At 34.6% G+C, this 22,010-nt stretch overlaps 1 protein-coding gene across 1 annotated transcript in view; it reads right to left on the bottom strand.

Annotated features, from left to right (window-relative positions):
* LOC133199866 (uncharacterized) overlaps positions 1-21,713 on the bottom strand; it is a 33,032-nt gene extending 11,319 nt beyond the window's left edge. The window contains exons 1-4 of the mRNA XM_061335684.1: positions 21,101-21,713; positions 13,285-13,509; positions 9,086-9,613; positions 242-339 (exon numbers count right to left, since the gene is read on the bottom strand). Coding sequence (XP_061191668.1) covers positions 242-339; positions 9,086-9,613; positions 13,285-13,509; positions 21,101-21,707 — 1,458 coding nt within the window. The 5' untranslated portion in view covers positions 21,708-21,713. The remainder of the gene's footprint in view (positions 1-241; positions 340-9,085; positions 9,614-13,284; positions 13,510-21,100) is intronic.
* Between the last annotated feature and the right edge of the window lie 297 nt (positions 21,714-22,010).

Raw genomic sequence — 22,010 nt, 5'->3', positions numbered from 1 at the left:
ATTATTAAGTGTACAAAAAAGTTAAATAAAAGGAGTCACAAATGTGTTCACCATTAAATTGCATTATTGTGATTTAAACGGTTTAAGGAATAGAATTAAGCAAATTATTAATCTCCCACTTCAACATTGAAAAATAATAGCATAAAAAAGAGGCCATTAATCGAGTAATTATTAGTGCAATATATTGAAGCTTTATTATAGTCTACTGATTAGGAATCTTTTCAACAAATTCTATCAATACCTCTCCTGTCTTGCCTTCTGTATGCGTAGCCACAGTAAGAACTTGTGCAGAAGTTCCACTAAACGATTTTATGGAGTCAAGCCAGAAGTAAAGATAATCTAGGAACAAAGTATAGTAAGTAATATCAATAATTCACATAAATCAAGTATTAACAAACACATACACATTAATAGGGCATACAAGAGATCAATGGACAATAGTAATCACCTAAATTAAAAGCACCTGAATCAAAACTAAATCCCTTTTGTGAACCTTCATTTTAATTCTTGGAATGCAAAGTATAATTAAAGAATGATGATTGCTACCCAAGTTATACTGTATAACGTTGGGTAATGATTTTTTTTCTTAATATTGTTTATTTTAAAAAAAACGGCTAACCAATTTCGATCAAGCTAATACAAGTATAACTTAAGTACTCATTGAATTCATGCCTTCTCGTTTTCAATAAGTTATATAGCATAAATAAATAAAACATTCTTCTCTTTAAAATGACTTGGATATGGTGCGAATTTTTCATGTATGAGTAACTTCAAGTGGATGGAACCGTTTTTAGTAAAATTGTGACGAATGTAAAGCAGATGACATAAATATACAAGAGGTCCAAGGGCCTTAACGGTCACCTGAGTATGATACAATAATTTAAAGGATGCATAGAGTATAAAATAAACTGAAAGGTGAAGCTTTGTTGCCCAAAAGCAAGAAAAATAGGGTGATCATGATCAACAAAATAATTGGTCTTAATATTCATTAACAGTTCATAAATTAGGTTCTAATCTGTTCCCCATTTATCACTATCACCATACAGTATATTAACAAATTATCAATGCTTCTGTACTATTTTAATCCCTTGTTGAAACCTCTTACATTGGCTTCTCTTGGTCTTTGATGAACATTTAATAAGACAAGTTATTTTTGTCTCATTTTTATTTATCTACTACTTACAAGTCTATCTGATCATTAAAACAATGAAAGTACTTTTTGTATTATACAATAAAAGTTTTTGCATAATTGTTTTATTCTATTTACCTTTCAAGTACATTATTTACAGTGATAAATTATCAAAAGTAAATGGCAAAGGGGAATAACTCCTCTCAGTAGAATACAAACTAATAGAGCCCAGGCCAGAACCAGAACACTTGACCAAATGGTTCAGATGTTCAAAAATCTGGTAAAAATTTCCCTTTTCTTATGAAAATTTTTACTCTATTTGCCTCATATATGCCCAGGTGCAGAGAAGATTTTTAAAGAAATAATGCATTTTTACTACAGATTCACTATATTATCAATAGAGCCCCCCCCCCCCCCCCCCGAAACACCAGAGCTTCTGACCCTGGGACCATATGTTTGCCCGTCATAACTAATTACTTTGTTTACCTGCTTAACACTAAGGAGCAAACAGGATTATTTAATAGAATTAATGCATTTTCACTATATTATCAAGAGCCCCACTCTCACACCAGCGCATCTGACCCAGGGGTCATGAAATTCACTACTCTGGAAGAAGCACTCTTGCGCATCATAACTATACACTTAGCTTCTTTGCTTTTTTAACCAGAAGCAGAAAAGAATATTTGCAAAGAAATTTTGCTTTTTCACTTTATAATCAATAGAAACCCCCCCCCCCCTTCACCAGAACCCTTAAATCTGCGGTCATAAAATTCACAATTTTGGAAGAGGCATCCTAGCGTATCATAATAATGTACATAGTCTGTTTAAACAATACCCAGGGGCAGAGAAGAAGATTTTCAAAGAAATTATTCACCTTCACTATAGGATCTATATAGCCCCGCCCTAGCACCAGAACTCCTGTCCCCGGGGCCATGAATTTCATAATTTTGGAAGAGGCATCCTTGCTTATCATAATAATGTACATAGTTTGTTTAAAAAATACCCAGGTGCAGAGAAAAAGATTTTTAAAGAATTAAAACATTTTCACTTTATAATCAATAGAGCCCCGCCCTAACACCAGAACCCCTGATCCAGGGGCCACGAATTTCACAATTCACAAGATGAAACACTTCCTTTAAGTTTGGCTTAATGGTGGCTTATAGGTCCTTAATGATGGTTTAATTGTTGTCTTTAAGTCACCATTAAGCACCTTTAAGCTACATTTAAGTAATAAATACACCACCATTAAGTTACCATTAAGCCATCTCAAAGTCCTTAATGGATGCTTAAAGGTAGCTTAATGGTGGCTTAATGGTGGCTTATAGGTGCTTAATGGTAGCTTCTAGACAATCATTAAGTCACCATTAAGCCACCATTAAGCCAGACTTATAGGTACTTAATGTCCAAACTCCATTAAGCTACCATTAAACCACCTTTAAGCCACCATTAAGTCACCATTACGCAGTCGATAAAACTGCTTTTATGGGTTAAATATTATTTTTATAATGATTTCTTCACAAAAATTACAAATATCGAGTTTATACATTTGTTAATTCAGCGAAAATAATGTAAAGGAAAGAAAATTAAAAAATAATAAATAAATGAAAAAAAAAGCGTTCCCAACAGGATTCGATCCCATGACCTTAAGATTGGAGGGCGAACGCTTTAACAACTGAGCTATCAAGGCTGTCGAAATTGAAATGAAATATAAAACCTTTATTTTTAACAAAACTTGTTTGGAATGGTTACAGGTACCTGTATATGTTTTTTTTTTCTGATGTCTATATTTATTAATCAATAATACGAATAATTATATTTATTTATATGTATATATTTTAAAAAAGAAATTTTGATAAAGTTTTATATTACGTTAATATTTCTTAACCGTGGACCGGAGTTCGGTGTGATCGTGTGAAACAACTTTTTGATTTTAAGTAACTGAATTCCTCGTTCTGTTATTCGCAGATTTATAAGCATGAAAAGACTGAAATTCAACAGATATAACAAATTTTTTTATTAAAAAGGAATATATCATCGAAAGAGAACGATTGGGAAAAAAACAGATTATAGTTCTTATAAATATGCTGCGGATATTTACTGTTTTTGACAATCTTTGCATAACAATTAAATAAGTTATAAAATATTTTTGTAACATATCATCTTCAGTTTTAATTCTTTTTATATCATTATGAGTATCAAAATAATTGTCTTTTTGTGTACAATTATAATTTCTAATTTGTTATATGCTTGTGTAAATTTTAAGTTTTGTAAAAAAAAAAAAAAATAGATCATCAAAATCTGTCACTGTACATTCCCGTGTATAGTTTCCTGTTAATTGACCGGGGGGGGACTGGTGGGGACACCTAATTAAGGTCTATTGTCTAACTAATCGATATACTGTACACTGATTATTTTACCCCGCTTCTCAATGTGTATAAATCTGGTCAGATACCCTGTTTAATCTGATCGGCTGTTCTTTTGAAAATTGATTTTGAAATAACAAACATTGAAGATTGACTATATTTTGATTAGTTCTTACTTCTGCATTATTTTTAATAAATTCTTACTTCTGCATTATTTTTAATAAATTCTTACTTCTGCAGTATTTTAAAAGAAAGGAAAAAATAATGGCACTTAACCACGAATTAATTCAAATTATTCATGAATTAATTCAAAGATTGGCAATATAATCTATACCTATATATTTTTTTATATCTTAAACATTTCTCTACCCAAAGAACAATTAAGAGACTTAGAGATATTCCAGAAGAAAATGACTCTAATCACATTTCCTATCAATTCGGCAGTGGAACGTGGCTCTCCAAACACGAAAGAAAAATATGTGATTTTTTTAAATTAATATATATTATGTATTTATGGATAAAAATAATTTTAAAACAAGTATTCAAACAAACTGATTTTAGGGAGCGAAAATTTTAAGGCATTTGGTGAAGCTGTTCTCAGTTCCCGAGTTTATACGCATTGTCAAAGATGTTAGAAATAGCAAGAAAAATTATGAATTGAATAAGTATTTGCGTAAATGATACTGAAACAACTTCAAACTTAACAAGTTAGTTTAAAGACTTGATACTGGATGCGTTAAGGTGGTTTAATTAAGTTTGGGCATTAAGTAACCATTAAGTTGCAGCTTAAAGGTGGCTTAATGGTAGCTTAATGAAGTTTGGACATTAAGCACCTAGAAGCTGCAGCTTAATGGTGGCTTAATGGTGGCTTAAAGGAATTAACTTCTATAAGCCACCATTAAGCTACCATTAAGCCACCATTAAGCGATTGCTTAAAGATGGTCTTTCGTCCTGTGATTTTGGAAGAGGCATCCTTGATTATCATAACTATGTATTTAATGTGTTTCAATAATACCCAGGAGTAGAGAAGAAGATTTTCAAAGAATTAATGCATTTTCACTATATAATCAATAGAGCCCCACCCTAACACCAGAACCCCTGACCCAGGGGCCATGAAATTCACAATTTTGGAAGAGGCACTCTTGCTCATCATAAATATGTACTTAGTTAGTTTATCTAATACCCAGGAGCAGAGGAGAAGATTTTCAATGAATTAATGCATTTTCACTACATAATAAATAGAGCCCCACCCTAACATCAGAACCCCTGCCCCTGGGGCCATGAAACTCACAATTTTGGAAGAGGCATCCTTGCATATCATAACAATGTACATAGTTTGTTTATTTATTACCCAGGTGCAGAGAAGAAGATTTTCAAAGATATAATGCATTTTCACTATATAATCCATAGAGACCCGCCCTAACACAAGAATCCCAGACCCTGGGGCCATGAATTTCATAATTTTGGTAGAGGACTCAATGCTATTACAATGATGCCAACAGTTTGACTGCTTGATGTCCAGGAGTAAAGAAGAAGATTTTTAAAGATTGCATTAATTTTGGTGGTTTTAGCCCCACCCCTCAGGCCCCAGGGGGGCAGGGACCAAGAAATTTTTGATCCCCTTTACCCATAGATGCTATATGCCAAATTTGGTTGAGATTGGTTGAGCGGTTTCAGAGAAGAAGCTAAAAATGTTCAAATGTTAACGCACATCGCACGACGCACGCCGACGGACAAAACGGATAGCAATAGGTCACCTAAAAAGGTGGAGATAACAAACAGAGATCGATCTTAGAATTCTTTAGGTAAATACAACTTTGTTAACAGGGCATTGGGCACGGAACTGGAACCTTAAGATGCCTAGGGGAATCCCTGTTGTGCGGTCACACCCGCCGTGAGCACTATGTGTAGATCAGGTAGACAGAGTTGTAAAGTTGACCATGTTAAACTTGAAGTCATATCGTTTATCATGCAATTTATTTGTGAGTTGAACATATAGTGTATTTTCAGTAAAACATCTAAATAAGAAACAGATTAGAAAGACTTTGTGATAATTTTCAATTCAAGTCTCTTAAATATGGATATGTATTATCCCGCTTGTGCGTAAGTATGTAAGAGAAACTGTAACTTGTATTTGCTGAGATGTACATTACAGAAATTGTGCTCTTTTTTCGCGGTGGTGCCCGCTTTGCGGTGCCTTCATTGTTCTTTAAGAAAGTTAATCTTTCCATAAAATCTTTGAATCCTATCTAGCCGAGCGCAGCAGTGTTATGCTTCGAAGGAACTTGAATCTTGACAAGCATGTCATGCTTGCAAATTAAACAAGAGGCCCAAGGGCCTTAACGGTCACCTGATTATAATACAACAATTTAGAAGTTAAATACACTGAAGCATTGTTGCCCTTAAGCAAGAGAAGTAGGAAGATCAGGATCATCAAAATAATTAGTCTAGTATTCAGTATCAACTCATAAATTAAGTTCTAATCTGTCCCCCACTTAACACTATCACCATGCAGACTATTAACAAACTATTAGTGCTTCTGTACTATTTTTAAACCCATATTAAGACCTCTAGCATTGACGTCTCTTATGGTCTTTGAAGAACTTTTAATAAGTTATTTTTGTCTCATTTTTATTTATCTATTATTTACAGGTCTACCTGATAATTAAAACTAAGAAAGTACTTTTTGAATTATACGATAAACATTCTTGCATAATTATCTTATTCTATTAACCTTTCAAATACATTATTTACAGTGATTAATTATCAAAGGTGAATGAAAAAAGGAGAATAACTTCTCTCAGTAGAATACAAGTTAATAGAGCCCTGCCCAGGACCAGAATGCTTAGACGAATGGTCCAGATGTTTAAAAATCTGGTAGAAATACGCTTACTCATATCATTTAAACTTTTACTCAGTTTGTTTCCGATATGCCCAGAAGCAGAGAAGAATTTCACAGGCACAATGCATTTTCACTACAGATTCAACAAAGCCTTACCTAACACCAGAACCCAAGACCAACGGTCAAGAAATTTACAAATTTGGAAGAGTTACCCTCATCATCATAACTATGGACTTCAAAGAATTAACACTTTTCCACTATATTATCAAAATCCCCCCCCCCCCATTATGCTAGAAGCCCTGACCCTAGGACCACAAGATTTACAAATTCTGTTCGAAGTTCCCATTTTCATCATAGCTAAGCAATTTATTTATCAGCTCAACACTAAGGAGCAGACAGGATTAATTAATGATTAATCAATAGAATTAATGCTTTTCCACTATATAATCAATAGAGCCCCAACCCTCCTCCAGAAACCCAAAAACTGAGGCCATATATTTAAAAATTTTGGAAGAGGCATCCTTGTCTATCATAATCAAGCACTTAGTTTGTTTAAATAATCTCCAGTAGCAGAGAAGAAGATTTTCAAAGAATTAATGCATTTTCACTATATAATCAATAGAGCCCCGCCCTAACACCAGAACCCCTGACCCAGGGGCCATGAAATTCACAATTTTTGAAAAGGCATCCTTATGCATCATAACCATGCACTTAGTTTGTTTAAATAATACCCAGGAGCAGAGAAGAAGACTTTCAAAGAATTAAAGCATTTTCACTATATAATCAATGGAGCCCCGTCCTAACACCAGAACCCCTGACCCAGGGGTCATGGCTTTCACAATTCTTGAAGAGGCCCACCTCCTCATCATAACTATGTACTTAGTTTATCACCTTAATGCCCAGGAGCAGAGGAGAAGATTTTCAAAGAATTAATACATTTTCACTATATAGTTGATAGAGCCCCGCCCTAACACCAGAACCCCTGATCCTGGGGCCATGAAATTCACAATTTTGGAATAGGTACTCTTGCTCATCATAACTATGTACTTAGTTACTTTATTTAATACCCAGGAGCAAAGAAGAAGATTTTCAAAGAATTAATGCATTTTCACTATATAATCTATAGAGCCCCGCCCTAACACCAGAACCCCTGACCCTGGGGCCATGAACTTCACAATTTTTGAAAAGGCATCCTTATGCATCATAACTATGTACTTAGTTACTTTATTTAATACCCAGGAGCAGAGAAGAAGATTTTCAAAGAATTAATGCATTTTCACTATATAATCAATAGAGCCCCGCCTTAAAACCAGAACCCCTGACTCTCGGGCCATGAATTTCACAATTTTGGAAGAGGCACTCTTGCTCATCATAACTATGTACTTAGTAACTTTATTTAATACCCAGGAGCAGAGGAGAAGATTTTCAAAGAAATAATGCACTTTCACTATATGATCTATATAGCCCAACCGTGGGGCCAGAACCCCTGACCCTGGGGCCATGAATTTCACAATTTTGGTAGAGGGCTCAATGCTTATTACAATGATGCCAACAGTTTGACTGCATGATGTCCAGGAGTAAAGAAGAAGATTTTTAAAGATTGCATTATTTTTGGTGGTTTTAGCCCCACCCCTCAAGCCCCGGGGGGGGGGGGGGGGGCAGGGACCATGAAATTCACAATTTTTGTTCCCCTTCACTCGTAGATGCTATATACCAAATTTGGTTGAAATTGGTTAAGCGGTTCTAGAGAAGAAGTTAAAAATGTTCAAAAGTTAACGGACGACGCACGACGACGGACAAAAAAGGATAGCAATAGGTTACCTGAGTGACTCAGGTGACCTAATGAAAAGAGTGGAGGTAACGAACAGTGATCGATTTCCAAAAAATACAAATCTGCGAAAAGGGCTTAAAACTGAACCCTTGAAATTTCAGAGGTTGGATTAGGTGCCTATGAGGAGTAAGCGTCCTTGTCGACCGGTCACTTCTGCCGTAAACCGTAAGTGTTGATAAGTTAGACGGAATATTTTTAACTGGTTTGTAGCCTGCTGTTTGTTGATAGAAGTTTTTATTTAAGCCCTGTCAAGCTTTTGAATCATGATAATAGATAATTACCAACTTTAATTGGGAATTGCATTCGATGAAATGCCAATTTTTACAACATTTTAAACTTTTTTTTCTATTACATCGTTTAACAACATACCCTGAAGAATGGTGGATCACACCAGAAACTGCAATAACACACGATAGAAATAGTTATAATGAACAACGGAAACATTTATAACACCCTCTCGATCATTCTCGCATGCTTTTATGCTTCAAATAGCTCGGGTTAGAGGTTTAATGAAGTTGGTTGCTGGGCAAAGGTAAACAACGGAGCATATGGGAAAACGCCATAAAATATCTGTGGATTATTTTTGAAATTTTTAATAATTTATTTTGATAAAATTTACATGACTTCTAGGAGGATTTTACCAAAATGTTTGCCAGGAAAGCCATTGAGTGTTATGTCAACCACTTCCTTTGGCATCAGTGACATAAAACTCCAGGGTTTTCCCGCCACCACCTTCGGATAAATATTCCGGTATGCCATCTTCGAAGTATCATATCACGGTTCTCCATCATATGTATTTTTTTTAATTGTTAAAAAATGCTGATCGGTTTTATAAATTTCATGTATGACCTTCTTTTATTCAAGAGAATAAAATGTCTACAGTTGAAGTATTTTGTAATCTTTTTTTATTGTATCCATACCTTTGTATGTCCACGTAGAGAAGATAGAACCCTCGCATTCAGTTGTTTCACCACTAACGACGTCCTGGAACGCTTTACTCATATCCATCACCAGAACGTAGAATGCTTCAGACCTCATGTAGATCTGATGACAAGCATAATAAGCAAATTGTCCAGCAAAATCAAACATACTGACACTTGTTTCATTTTCCCTGGCATCCAATATCTTTTCCATTACATCCCTTGCCAATTTTTGATCATTTCTTTCATTTTCTCCGGTATATAATATTTCACTTTTTGCATCCTCTGTTAGATCTTGATCAATTGTTTCATCCCGTGATTCATCTATTATATTTTTCTGTGGAGCCAGTGCACTAAATTCTTTTCCAGCATTCATATCAGCCTGAATGCTTTCCATACTAGCACTGTTTCCAGTTTCTCTCTCAATTTTGTTATGTGTTGAGTCATCATTGCTATTTTGTTCCTTCTGTTCAAGCTCAGACGCTGGAATTCTGATCAATGGTTTCTTAAAGGACTCATTTTCGGTAGCTGCAATATTGCACAAAAGAGGAGTCAGGGGGAAATCTTTTTTCTGTTTAGAGACTATTTTGTGTTGATGTTTTTGGCCCTGTTAAGCCTAAATCGAAACAATCAATTATTTTGTGAACAACATCGTTTTTGACCGAATTTTTAAACCTTGTTCTCTTAAAAATTCAATAAATACATGTATTTTGGTTTAAATTCTGAAAAAAAAACATTGAAAATAGCTTAGTTTGAGAGCTGAAGTGCCACCAAATACATGTGACGCCATTTCATCATAAACATCTTACAAAAATGCGGGTCGGAAGAGTCTATCATTGTGCAGTTTTTTTTATTAATATCCTAACACAAAAACACTTCAGTCTTTCGGCTTGCATGCGAAGACTACTCTAGATCACCATATTTTTTCACGACCTTATTTTTGCCAGATAAAGGGATAAAAATTTCAAGAATTCTGGCATTTGCTATATCAATACTATATTACTAAAATATATACTATACCTTAAAATAAATTGAAATCGTAAGTATATTACTCAATTTGTAATCAATGTAAACATTCTTAACCTTTTAACAAGAGGCCCAAGGGCCTTAACGGTCTCCTGAGTATGATACAACAATTTAAAGGATGCATAGAATATAAAATGAACTGAAAGGTGAAGCTTTGTGGCCGAAAAAGCAAGAAAAATAGGGTGATCATGATCAACAAAATAATTGGTCTTAATATTCATTAACAGTTCATAAATTAGGTTCTATAAATCTGTTCCCCATTTATCACTATCACCATACAGTATATTAACAAATTATCAATGCTTCTGTACTATTTTAATCCCTTGTTGAAATCTCTTACATTGGCTTCTCTTGCTGCTTGATGAAAATTTCATAAGACAAGTTATTTTTGTCTCATTTTTATTTATCTACTACTTACAAGTTTATCTGATCATTAAAACTTTGAAAGTACTTTTTGTATTATACAATAAAAGTTTCTGCATAATTGTTTTATTCTATTTACCTTTCAAGTACATTATTTACAGTGATAAATTATCAAAAGTAATGGCAAAGGGGAATAACTCCTCTCAGTAGAATACAAAATAATAGAGCCCTGGCCAGGACCAGAACGCTGGACCAAATGGTCCAGGTAAAAGTTCCCTTCCTTATTAAAACTTTTACTCTTTTTGGCTCTGATATGCCCAGGTGCAGAGAAAATTTTTAAAGAAATTATACATTTTACTACAGATTCACTATATTATCAATAGAGCCCCCCCCCCCCCCACCAGAGCTTCTGACCCTGGGACCATAAGTTTTCTCATCATAACTAAACACTCTGCATATCTGCTTAACACTTAGAAGGAAACAGGATTATTTAATAGAATTAATGAATTTTTACTATATTATCAAGAGCCCCACCCTCACACCAGCACATCTGACCCAGGGGTCATGAAATTCACTACTCTGGAAGAAGAACTCTTGCGCATCATAACTATACACTTAGCTTCTTTGCTTTTTAAACCAGAAGCAGAAAAGAATATTTTCAAAGAAATTTTGCTTTTTCACTTTATAATCAATAGAAGCCCCCCCCCCCCCCTCCCACCAGAACCCTTAAACCTGGGGTCATAAAATTCACAATTTTGGAAGAGACATCCTTGCATATCGTAACAATGTACTTAGTTTGTTTAAACAATACCCAGGGGCAGAGAAGAAGATTTTCAAAGAAATAATTCACCTTCACTATAGGATCCTACAGCCCCGTCCTAGCTCCAGAACTCCTGTCCCCGGGGCCATGAATCTCACAATTTTGGAAGAGGCATCATTGCTTATCATAACAATGTACATAGTTTGTTTAAATAATACCCAGGTGCAGAGAAAAAAGATTTTTAAAGAATTAAAATATTTTCACTTTATAATCCATACAGCCCCGCCCTAACACCAGAACCCTTGATCCAGGGGCCATGAATTTCACAATTTTGGAAGAGGCATCCTTGCTTATCATAACTAGGTTTTAATTTCTTTCACTAATACCCAGGAACAGAGAAGTAGATTTTCAAAGAATTAAGGCATTTTCACTATATAATCAATAGAGCCCCGCCCTAACACCAGAACCCCTGACCCTGGGGCCATGAAATTCAAAATTTTGGAAGAGGCATCCTTGATTATGATAACTATGTACTTAGTTACTTTATTTAATAACCAGGAGCAGAGAAGAAGATTTTCAAAGATATAATGCATTTTCAGTATATAATCAATAGAGCCCCGCCCTAACATAAGAACCCCTGACCCAGGGGCCATGAAATTCACAATTTTGAAAGAGGCACTCTTGCTCATCCTAACTATGTACTTAGTTACTTTATTTAATACCCAGGAGCAGAGAAAAAGACTTTCAATGAATTAATGCATTTTCACTATATAATCAATAGAGCCTCGCCCAAACACCAGAACCTCTGCCCCTGGGGCCATGAAATTCACAATTTTGGAAGAGGCACTCTTGCTCATCATAGCTATGTACTTAGTTACTGTAGTTAATACCCAGGAGCAGAGAAGAATATTTTCAAAGAAATAATGCACTTTAACTATATGATCTATATAGCCCAACCCTAGCACCAGAACCCCTGACCCTGCCTGGGGCCATGAATTTCACAATTTTGGTAGAGGGTTCAATGCTTATTACAATCATGCCAACAGTTTGACTGCTTGATGTCCAGGAGTGAAGAAGATTTTTAAGGATTGCATTAATTTTGGTGGTTTTAGCCCCACCCCTCAGGCCCCAGGGGGGCAGGGACCATGAAATTCAAAACTTTTGTTCCCCTTCACCCATAGATGCTATATGCCAAATTTGGCTGAAATTGGTTGAGTGGTTTCAGAGAAGAAGCTAAAAATGTTCACATGTTAACGCACATCGCACGACGCACGCCGACGGACAAAACGGATAGCAATAGGTCACCTGAGTGACTCAGGTGACCTAAAAAGCCAAGATAAATCAATTAAACGTTTGATTTGCATGTATTTTCCCTACTTAAGTTAACAACAGTGATTTCTATTCAACCATATTCCGTTTTCTTAAAATATTTTTTTTGAGGATTAAAGCCTTCTTCTCTCTATTACCATTGTTACAAAACTGAAAATGAAATCTGTGGAAATCTTTGAAAACGTTGCTAAGTTTTGGTCTGATTTTTATGAAACTTGGTACATTTGTATGCTACGCTAAGACGGTCACAGTAGCCTAGAGGTAGGGCGCTCTCTTTGTGGTCGGGAGGCCAGGGTTCGATTCTCGTTCGCCGCGCCGCGTCAAACCTAAGACGTAAACATATGTAGTGGCTGTTCCTTCTCCAAGCGCTCGGCACCAAAACTGAAAGGAACGGGTCTTTCGGATTAGACTTAGGTACCGTTTCACGGTGGGTGTTGGCACGATAAAAAAACCTCACTTCTCAATGGCCCTAAGTGCCAAGTAAGTGCCGGCATACGGTGACGTCTCAATGAGTGAAAAATTCTCAAATGGGATGGTAAACTGCAAACAATCAATCTTTTTTTTGGTTTTGTTTTGTTTTCAGTTTATAAAGATTTTTAGGGTGAGGTTTTTTTTTTATTTTTTATTTAAATTTTCAGATGTTGAGAAACCTATTTAGGATTATTGCTAATGTATTAACTACTTATTGCATTCATGGCTGGTAAAAGAAACAAAATTGTACCTGATAAATCTCCATTTCTCACAAAAAATATGTGTTCGTAGACATGAAGTCCTCTAGTTGATTTTATTTCCTTAATTTTATCAAGACTTTTCCCAATTAGTCGGTATAGAAGTGTCGTCTTCCCTGCTTCAGCACATCCAACCACGATCCCCCTTGCATGACGAACTGTGGTCATCCCATTTTTCATGTATGCCATAAATCTCTCAGGTGGAATATTTACAGTATCTGAAAAAGTGAACAACTTATCCTATCCGTTTAAAAACCTTTATCAAGAAATTAATAATTAATTGGACTTTGAAATTGTAATCTTTTCTTTCATATAAAGCATATTAAAAAAAATATGATAGATTTTTAGAAATAATTTAACAAAGAGGCCTTACTTTTCTTAGGCACCTAATCCCACCTCTGAGATTGGGTCTCTGTTTTAAACTCTGATCAAAGATTTGTATTGTTTGTCGATTTTAGGAGATAGGTTGCTGTTCGTTATCTTCACTTTTTTCATTATTAATTTATATTATATTCATAAACTACATAAAATCCTTACAAAGGTACATGGCCCTTTGCCCATTATTTTAATTGTATTTTAGAGGAACTGGAATAAAATTCTACAAGTAGCGATGGAACTTATACCCATAGCTCCCCTTTTAAGGAAGAAATTCTTCAAAAGCATACGTCAGTTTATAATATTTTTAATATTCTCAACAACCAAAATGAATTCGAACTACCATATCTATATAGGATTCCGAAACTTCATAAAAATCCTTATAAACAAAGATACATAGCGGGTTCCATTAAATGTTCTACTAAGCCTCTTTCTTTACTCCTCACTAAAATATTTACAGCAGTGAAGGAGAAACTTCAGGAGTACTGTGCAACAATATATTCGAGAAGTGGTGTAAATCAGATGTGGATACTTAAAAACTCCAAGGAACGTTTAGAAAATTTGAAATCACAAAATTTTACCAAAATCAATATCTAAATGTATGACTTTTCAACACTTTATACAACTATTCCCCACAACATGCTAAAGTCCAGGTTTTATGACATCTTAGAGAGCTGCTTTTTCAATAACAAATGGCCCACGGGCCTTATAGGTCACCTGAGTATCATGTTACAACTTTCCAACAATTAAATGTGGTTGGTGTTTGAAACCAGAGGCCATGAAATTCACAATTTTGAAAGAGGCACCATTGCTCATTTATACAGAATGTATGCTTCAAGTTTGCAGAGGCAGAGTAGGAGAAAAATGAAAAAATGCATTTCTATTAATCAGTAATAATAAGCAATAATTAGTAGTGCCCCACCACACAGGAACCCCTGAGCCCAGGGCCATACATTTCACAATTTTGTAAAAGGCACCCTTGCTCATCATAAATGTTTGATTAATACCAAGGAGCAGATTTCAAAGCATTAATTCATTTTCAGTATATAATCATTATAGCCCCCGCCCCACCCCAAGTATCCCTGACCTAGGGGCCTTGAAATTCACAATTCTTGAAGAAGGATCCTTGTTCATCATAACTAGATCATCAGTATGATACCCAGGAGCAGAGGAGAAGACTTTCAAAGAATTCATGCAGTATATAATCATTACAGCCCCGCCCTAAAACCAGAACCCCTGATCCAGGGGCATTGAAATTCACAATTTTGAAAGAAGCACTCTTCTTCATCATAACTATGTACAAAATTAATGTTTTTGATACCCAGGAGCAGAGGAAAAAATTTTCAAAGAATTTCTGCATTTTCACTATATAATCATTAGAGCTCCGCATAAACCAGAGCCCCTTTTTCCAGGGGCCATGAAATTCACAATTTTGGGAGAGGCATCCTTCCTCATCAGAACTATGAACATACTAGTAATTCAAGAAAACTTTCAAACAATGCATGCATTTTCACTATATAATCATTAGAGCCCTGCCCTAACACCAAAACACCTGACCTAGGGGCAATGAAATTCACAATTTTGGAAGAAGCAACCTTCCTCATCATAACTATGTGCAAAGTTCATTTGTTTAATACCCAGGAGCAGAGGAAAAGATTTTCAAAGAATTCATGTATTTTCACTATATAATCATTGAACCCAGCCCTCACATCAGAACCCCTGACCTAGGGGCAATGAAATTCACAATTTTGGGATCCTTCCTCATCATAAATATGTACATAGTTCTTAGGTTAAATACACAGAAGCAGAGGAGAAGATTTTCAAACAATTCATGCATTTTACTATATAATCATTTGAGCCCCGCCTTACACCAGAATCCCTGACCCAGGGGCCATGAAATTCACAAATTGGAAGAGGCATCCTTCCTCATCCTAACTTTGTACATAGTTCATTGGTTTAATACCCAGGAGCAGAAGAGAAGATTTTCAAACAATTCATGCATTTTACTATATAATCATTTGAGCCCCGCCCTAACGCCAGAATCCCTGACCCTGGGGCCATGAATTCCACAATTTAGGTAGAGGGTTCAATGCTTATTACAATCATGCCAACAGTTTGACTGCTTGATATCCAGGAGTAAAGAAGAAGATTTTATTAATTTTGACAGTTTTAGCCTCACCCCTCAGGCCCCAGGGGGGAGGGGACATGAATTGCACAATATTTATTCTCCTTCACCCATATATGCTATATGCCAATATTGGTTGAAAATTATTCAGTGCTTCCAGAGAAGAAGCTAAAAATTTTAAAAGTTTACGACCGATTTAAGAGGAACAAGGGCAGACGAAAACAGATAGCAAAAGGTCACATGAGTGACTCTGGTGACCTACAAATAGAACTAGTTTACTAAGTAAATTATTTACTTACCTTGTAATTGTTCATTTGCAAAGTTATTTTGTTAAAAAAGAATTTGATTGTAGTAATAGACGATATGTTTAATAAGACCAGAGTGGCTTCGGTAAAGGCAGGTTGCAACTGAACACCATATCTTATATTCAGTTTGTATTGCATCTAAAGTTAAAACATAATTGTGACGTAAACCTTTTGTTTGTGTTGTCCATTCTATAGCTTAATGTTGAGCTAACTCCACAAACAATCCATTAAGTTACCTGTAAGTGTCCATTCTTTTTGGAAAACTGTCCATTCTTTTGAGAATGGACAGTTTTTTCAAAAAGAATGGACAGTTAAAACAAACAGAATGGAGAGTTACAGGTAAACCTTGGAATGTGTTCAAGAGGGAAACAAAAATAAATACATTAAATACTTTTTAATTTACATGTGAATAACAAAAAGAACGCGGAGATCAAAGTTAATCCAGAACACAATGTCTGCACAGCATCCATTCGATTTTACTCCTTTAAATCCATGAGTAATGCACATTATTTCAATACTCAAAACTTAATTTTAACAAAACTTGAATTCAAATGACTTAATATCACTTTTGATTTAAATTTCGTAAAAATCATTCCCTCGAGAATTCATCTTCAGATAGAAGTATGTCTAATATTAAATCCTTCATCCAGAAAACTATTTGCACCATGAACACTACACTTTCGGTAAAAAATAAATAAAAATGAAACATTTCCAAATTTGATTTGAAAAACATTTCAGGTAGAAGATTGGCTCATAATGGCTAATCCAACACTCAGAACACAATTTGCATCTCACTATTACACTGGTATAGTTAATATATCCTCAAAAATAGAATTCAAATAAAACATTTCCAAGTTTAATTCGAATTTGATCATCTGTATCTGTCGCCGAAGTTCATTTTGGGGTCAAAATTTGGGTAGTATTTCTTTACTCTTACTTTTCTATTTCCAGATCCAAATATCACTAATTTTGCACATATTTTGGTTTATTAGATTTTGATTCTCTCCTATACTCTCTCCATCACAGGAAAACGTATGCCTTTACAATGCAAACTGTAAACTGATTTTGAAGCACCGCACACTTGTATTAATACTAGTATCCCACAAAATCCACCTGTAACTGTCCATTATTAAGACAAAGACCTTTTCTTATTTGCATCTGGAAACACAATGGCTATTGAACAAATTGCTCTGCATCCCTAGCTTACCTGTGACTGTCCATTCCGTAAACAATGAACTTGTCATTGTATGTGTGCTGTCAATTTGTACATTTTTATTTAATTTTCAGAACAAAGGAAATCATGTTTTAAGTAGGAGAAAAGCCTCAAACTGTCCATTCTGTGAGAGAAAGAACTAATCTCGGGCCTACGGCCCTCGATTAGTTCTTTCTCTCACAGAATGGACAGTTTTCGGCCTTTCTCCTTTACAGATTGAATTTCAGGTCTCCATGTTCAGTAAAAAAAATTGAGGGGTTTAATGCCATCTCTTTTTTTAAAGTTTTTGCTGTGTTTGTAAATAAATAAATAAGATTATATAATGTGACAAAATGTGGATCCAAATACATCTGTCCAAATTTGAAAGGGTCTCAATTTACCCGACAAGTCCAAAATTAAAAAAAAAATGTTTAAAGGATTATCTCACACCTTTTTAAGTCAACTCAATACTCAAAAAGCCTTCACTTCAGTATTTTTCAGTTATAATGCTTTTATTAATCAATATATAAATATCGTTTCTTCACGGTAAAATATAAATATACTGATCAATTAGCAAGTCATCAGTTTCTTTGAGATCCATCTGTAGGACTTAAGTGTAGTAAACTTTTTATAACAATTAATTTTAAGTTGCAAGTTTCAAAATAATTTTTTTTTTGAAAATCGTGTTAAATATTACATATTACAAAATTTTATCCTAGAAAAAATTTAAAAGTAAATGAACTTTTTCGTCTAGCAGAGAAAAATGCCCAAATATCTGAGTTCCAAGGTGAAAAGAACTATTTCTGCATAAATACTAGATGCTCACCAAGCTAAAGCTCAATGTCATGAAAAAAATAATCAACAAGGCCAACGTTAAAGTTGCAGGTAGACAGATGAATCATTAACACCTCAATATCAACTTCAATATAAACAAGAGGCCCAAGGGTCTTAATGGTAACCTGAGTATTAATACAACACTGTAAAGGGTCCATAGAAGTATGAAAGAAAATTAACCGATAGAAGAAGCAATGTTGCTGAGAATTTCAAAAATCTGGTAAAAAAAAAAAGTAAAAGCGAAAATCATCTTAAAAAGGGGGAAAAATGAGAGTGAAAAAAAAAACAACAACATAAATTGAAGATACAATCACTAAGAAACAATCTTCATGCAGTAAAGGAAAACGTTAGAGATCTATGGGAAAATCTTTCAAGATCCGCCTAACTATATATTCACAGGCAGAAATAGTATGTTAAGCATTATGATTATGTTTATGTCACTTATAATCTAATATTTGAAGAAAACACAAAAAGCTATCGTCCTTTTTCTAACATATCACTAAGGTATATACATATTTATAAACCAAGACCCAAATGCCTGTGAATAACGTCACCATGATTACATTAGATAATTTTACATTGCTGGCCTATTTATCCCATATTATTGTGAAAAGCAGCACTGCAAACCTAAAAATTCAAGCACACTAGCTACAGTGGTCTGTATTATGAAGTAATTAGGTCAATGGTTTACACTGCAAACCTGGATTCTAAAATAGATTTTGTAAGCCCACAAGCTGCAGTGAACAGAGCAGCAGCTTTGTGGTACAGAGTAATCTAGGTCAATGAAAAAAAATCTTCAATTGGGAAGACTAGATCCGCCTAACATGCTTACACATATATTCATACACAGTAATTGTACATTTATATATGAATATTTACTTGAATTTTTCTTTGAAAGTATAAAGACATAAATAATATTATAATACGAAATTTTACACTGCTTATACACCCTAAGTTTGTGCAATCACTTAAAAAAAACATTTATTGCTAGAACTATTATATTTGGCGTATGAATCTCCTTGAAGAATGAGTGTTAATTTTTACAGCTATGATAGCAAGGATTCGCTCGCTCCGCGAGCAGACTCAAAAATGAACAGTACTGGAGAATCAAGACTGGCTATATATGTCCGGTCAATAACATTAGGCTAAATGCATGTAATAATTTGTTTTTCATAAATCTTTTTTTCAGGAAGTAGGGGTAGAAGGAACCCTTACATAGACACTGACTTTGTAGCATGATATTGTCAACGCATTCTGAGTTTGTTTTCTCGAAATGTAATAATTGATATTTTTCTTTACTTCTCAATATTTACTTTTGCAAATATTTTTCTTATATGAACTTATTGAGGAGAAGATATGTTCAATTCTGTATGAACGTGCTAGGGGGTCAGAGGTCATAGGATGACCAAATCACACGGCAAGATGATATCCTGCCTACTTTCTGTCACTGTGAAACTGGTTTTGGAACTTCCAAGTTGATAGCGATGAAAAAGATAAAATAGTTGAAACATACGATTTTTTTTTTTCGATCAGCAGATGTTTATTAGATCTTCAGGTGTGAAGAATGTTTTGAATAATACAATGAGCCTACAATCGGGCTGCCCTTTCTAACTCGAAATTCCTTTGAAATTATTTAAAATGAAACATTCGATACCACCGCTTCTGACTTCACATATATAAAGAACTCATAAAATAGTAAGATTATTCTCAGTAGCGATCAGTTGTTCTTTAAATTCATTATAAACAGAGATTTCCTGAACTGGAATACTGATCATCAATGTAAATATTGAAATGTTGGAGCGAGGTGAACTTTCAAGACCAAACAACTTCAGGGTCTTTGCGTGTCGCACATAGCAATACATGCGGTTCTATTCGTAATATTCGTCTCAAATGTAAATATAAGTAATAAATAGCAATGTTAAAAAGTTCACTGGGAAATGAATTTGGTTTGTATGTGATCAAATCCACTGAAAAGCCCTTTGGGCTTCACAGGATTTGATCATGTGACCAACCAAGTTCAAGAACATATATGTTACTCTAAATGTAATGAGCTCAATTATACAAGCTATTCGTAACATATATGCCCCAGACATGCACTAGTATTAAAGACGGAATAAAAGCGATGTGATTAAATTCTAAGGAATGTATATGATTGAAATCCATCGCGGCTCATTGCAGCCGAGAATATCTGTATTGAGTACAATGAGTTATTTATTTTTGTCCTTGAGGAAAGTGTGCGTTACTGAGATATAGTCTCGCTTGACTGTGCTATAGTTTCATTGGAATGTTACGATTTGCTCTCTTCTATCAAGAATGGACATGCATAAAAGATAGATAATTGAAGGAAATACACAACCTTATTAAAAAATTAATAAAATGCTCTTTAAAAAGGCGAGAATTTTAAACTATAAAAGTGTGGCACCAGATTGATTCGAACCATCTTTAAAACAGTACCCATGGTGTGAAAAATCAGCGGTTTCTCCAATTGAGCTATATTGTGACTAGAAGAATAAAATTTATAAATATGAACCAAATTGTCAAAATCAGGTTTCCTCATTTTTTGTAGGTATTTTTTGGTGATTTTCGACCCTAGGGCAGTGGTGCCCTCCCCAAAATCCTATCTTACACTATTCCTCACATCCCAACCTATCACAATATCACAGTTTTATTTAGGGGCAGGATTAAACTGAAAGACTTCTAGGCCTAAATTCATACAAAAATCGGTGCTTCATCGGACAAAATGTTGTTTTGCTCAACTTTAAAGGTTTATTATAAAGTTGTTTACAATATATTTTAAGTGCAAAACACAAATCTAAAAAAAAAATCAGACATATCAACAGTAGAAAACAACTAATAAACATTGACTTTCTAAATGTAACTTTTTCTAGGAAATTGTTCTCTCCTATAGGTCAATTCTTTTGAAATCGTGAAAACATACTTCCTTTTTTAAATTTAATTATCAAATTTATGCCACAAACCTTGTTTCGTTTTTCCTGTTGCAGCATCTTCTTCCGACTGTTTTCTCATTTCTTCTATGTAATGATAATTATTGGCAGGGTCCATTGTCTCATGTCTCAAAAAATCAACCTCTCTTTCATACTTTTCCCCATTGTTAAGGATAGAATCAATGTCCACGACTGCTGCTCTGACAGTGGACCAGATTATGTTGAAATCAGCATTAGAGAGGGTAGGACTGGAAGAAAAGACACACTGATTTCTGGCAATACGGATCCTCTCAATGTTGGCAGAGAGAGATCTGTCAGTGGGGTTTGGATCATATCCCCAGCCTCTTCTGTGCGGTGGTATACTACAAATGTGTCTAAGTAGTTTGTACAATAAAGAAATATCCATGTCATCATAGTTTCCAGTATAATCGCTGCCTCTAGGTAAAATAAGGTTCATTTGTGGTGCTGTCAGACGAAGAAGGTTACTTCTCTTTTGTTTAATGATGTATGTAAATGTTGCCGGTGGTACATGGTGCCGTAAAACATCACGTAGTTGATCAATACATGGACCGAGGATAAGTCGATTCGCTCTAAAAGCATTTGTTGTCTCCTCGGTAGACGAGTAACGAGAGGTTGCCATAGCATTAATGAAATGTTTCCCTGAAAATTTCAAAATCAACTGAATTTTAACAGGTAACAAGAGAAATAATTGTTAAATTTAAGAGAATTAGAATTTTTTAACTGAAGTTTTTTTTTTAAGTTATGAGTATTTTCGTATAATGCTCTTTTTTAAGGAGGCCTAATATACTTCTAATCAAATACACATACACCTTCATGCAGCATTATTTCAGATGCATCGCCATTTACTGGATTGCACAATTAAGTACAAAAATGTTAAGAGGACATTAAATTAACTTACACATGATAAAGCTAAAAGATCTTG

This window comes from Saccostrea echinata, unplaced genomic scaffold (assembly GCF_033153115.1).
Source record: "Saccostrea echinata isolate AGI-Se365-2 ecotype Australia unplaced genomic scaffold, CSIRO_AGI_Sech_v1 ptg000036l, whole genome shotgun sequence".
NCBI classification, from domain to species: Eukaryota; Metazoa; Mollusca; class Bivalvia; order Ostreida; family Ostreidae; genus Saccostrea; species Saccostrea echinata.
The sequence above is the reverse complement of the archived record's forward strand: the minus strand, read 5'-3'. Positions and strand labels throughout refer to the sequence as shown.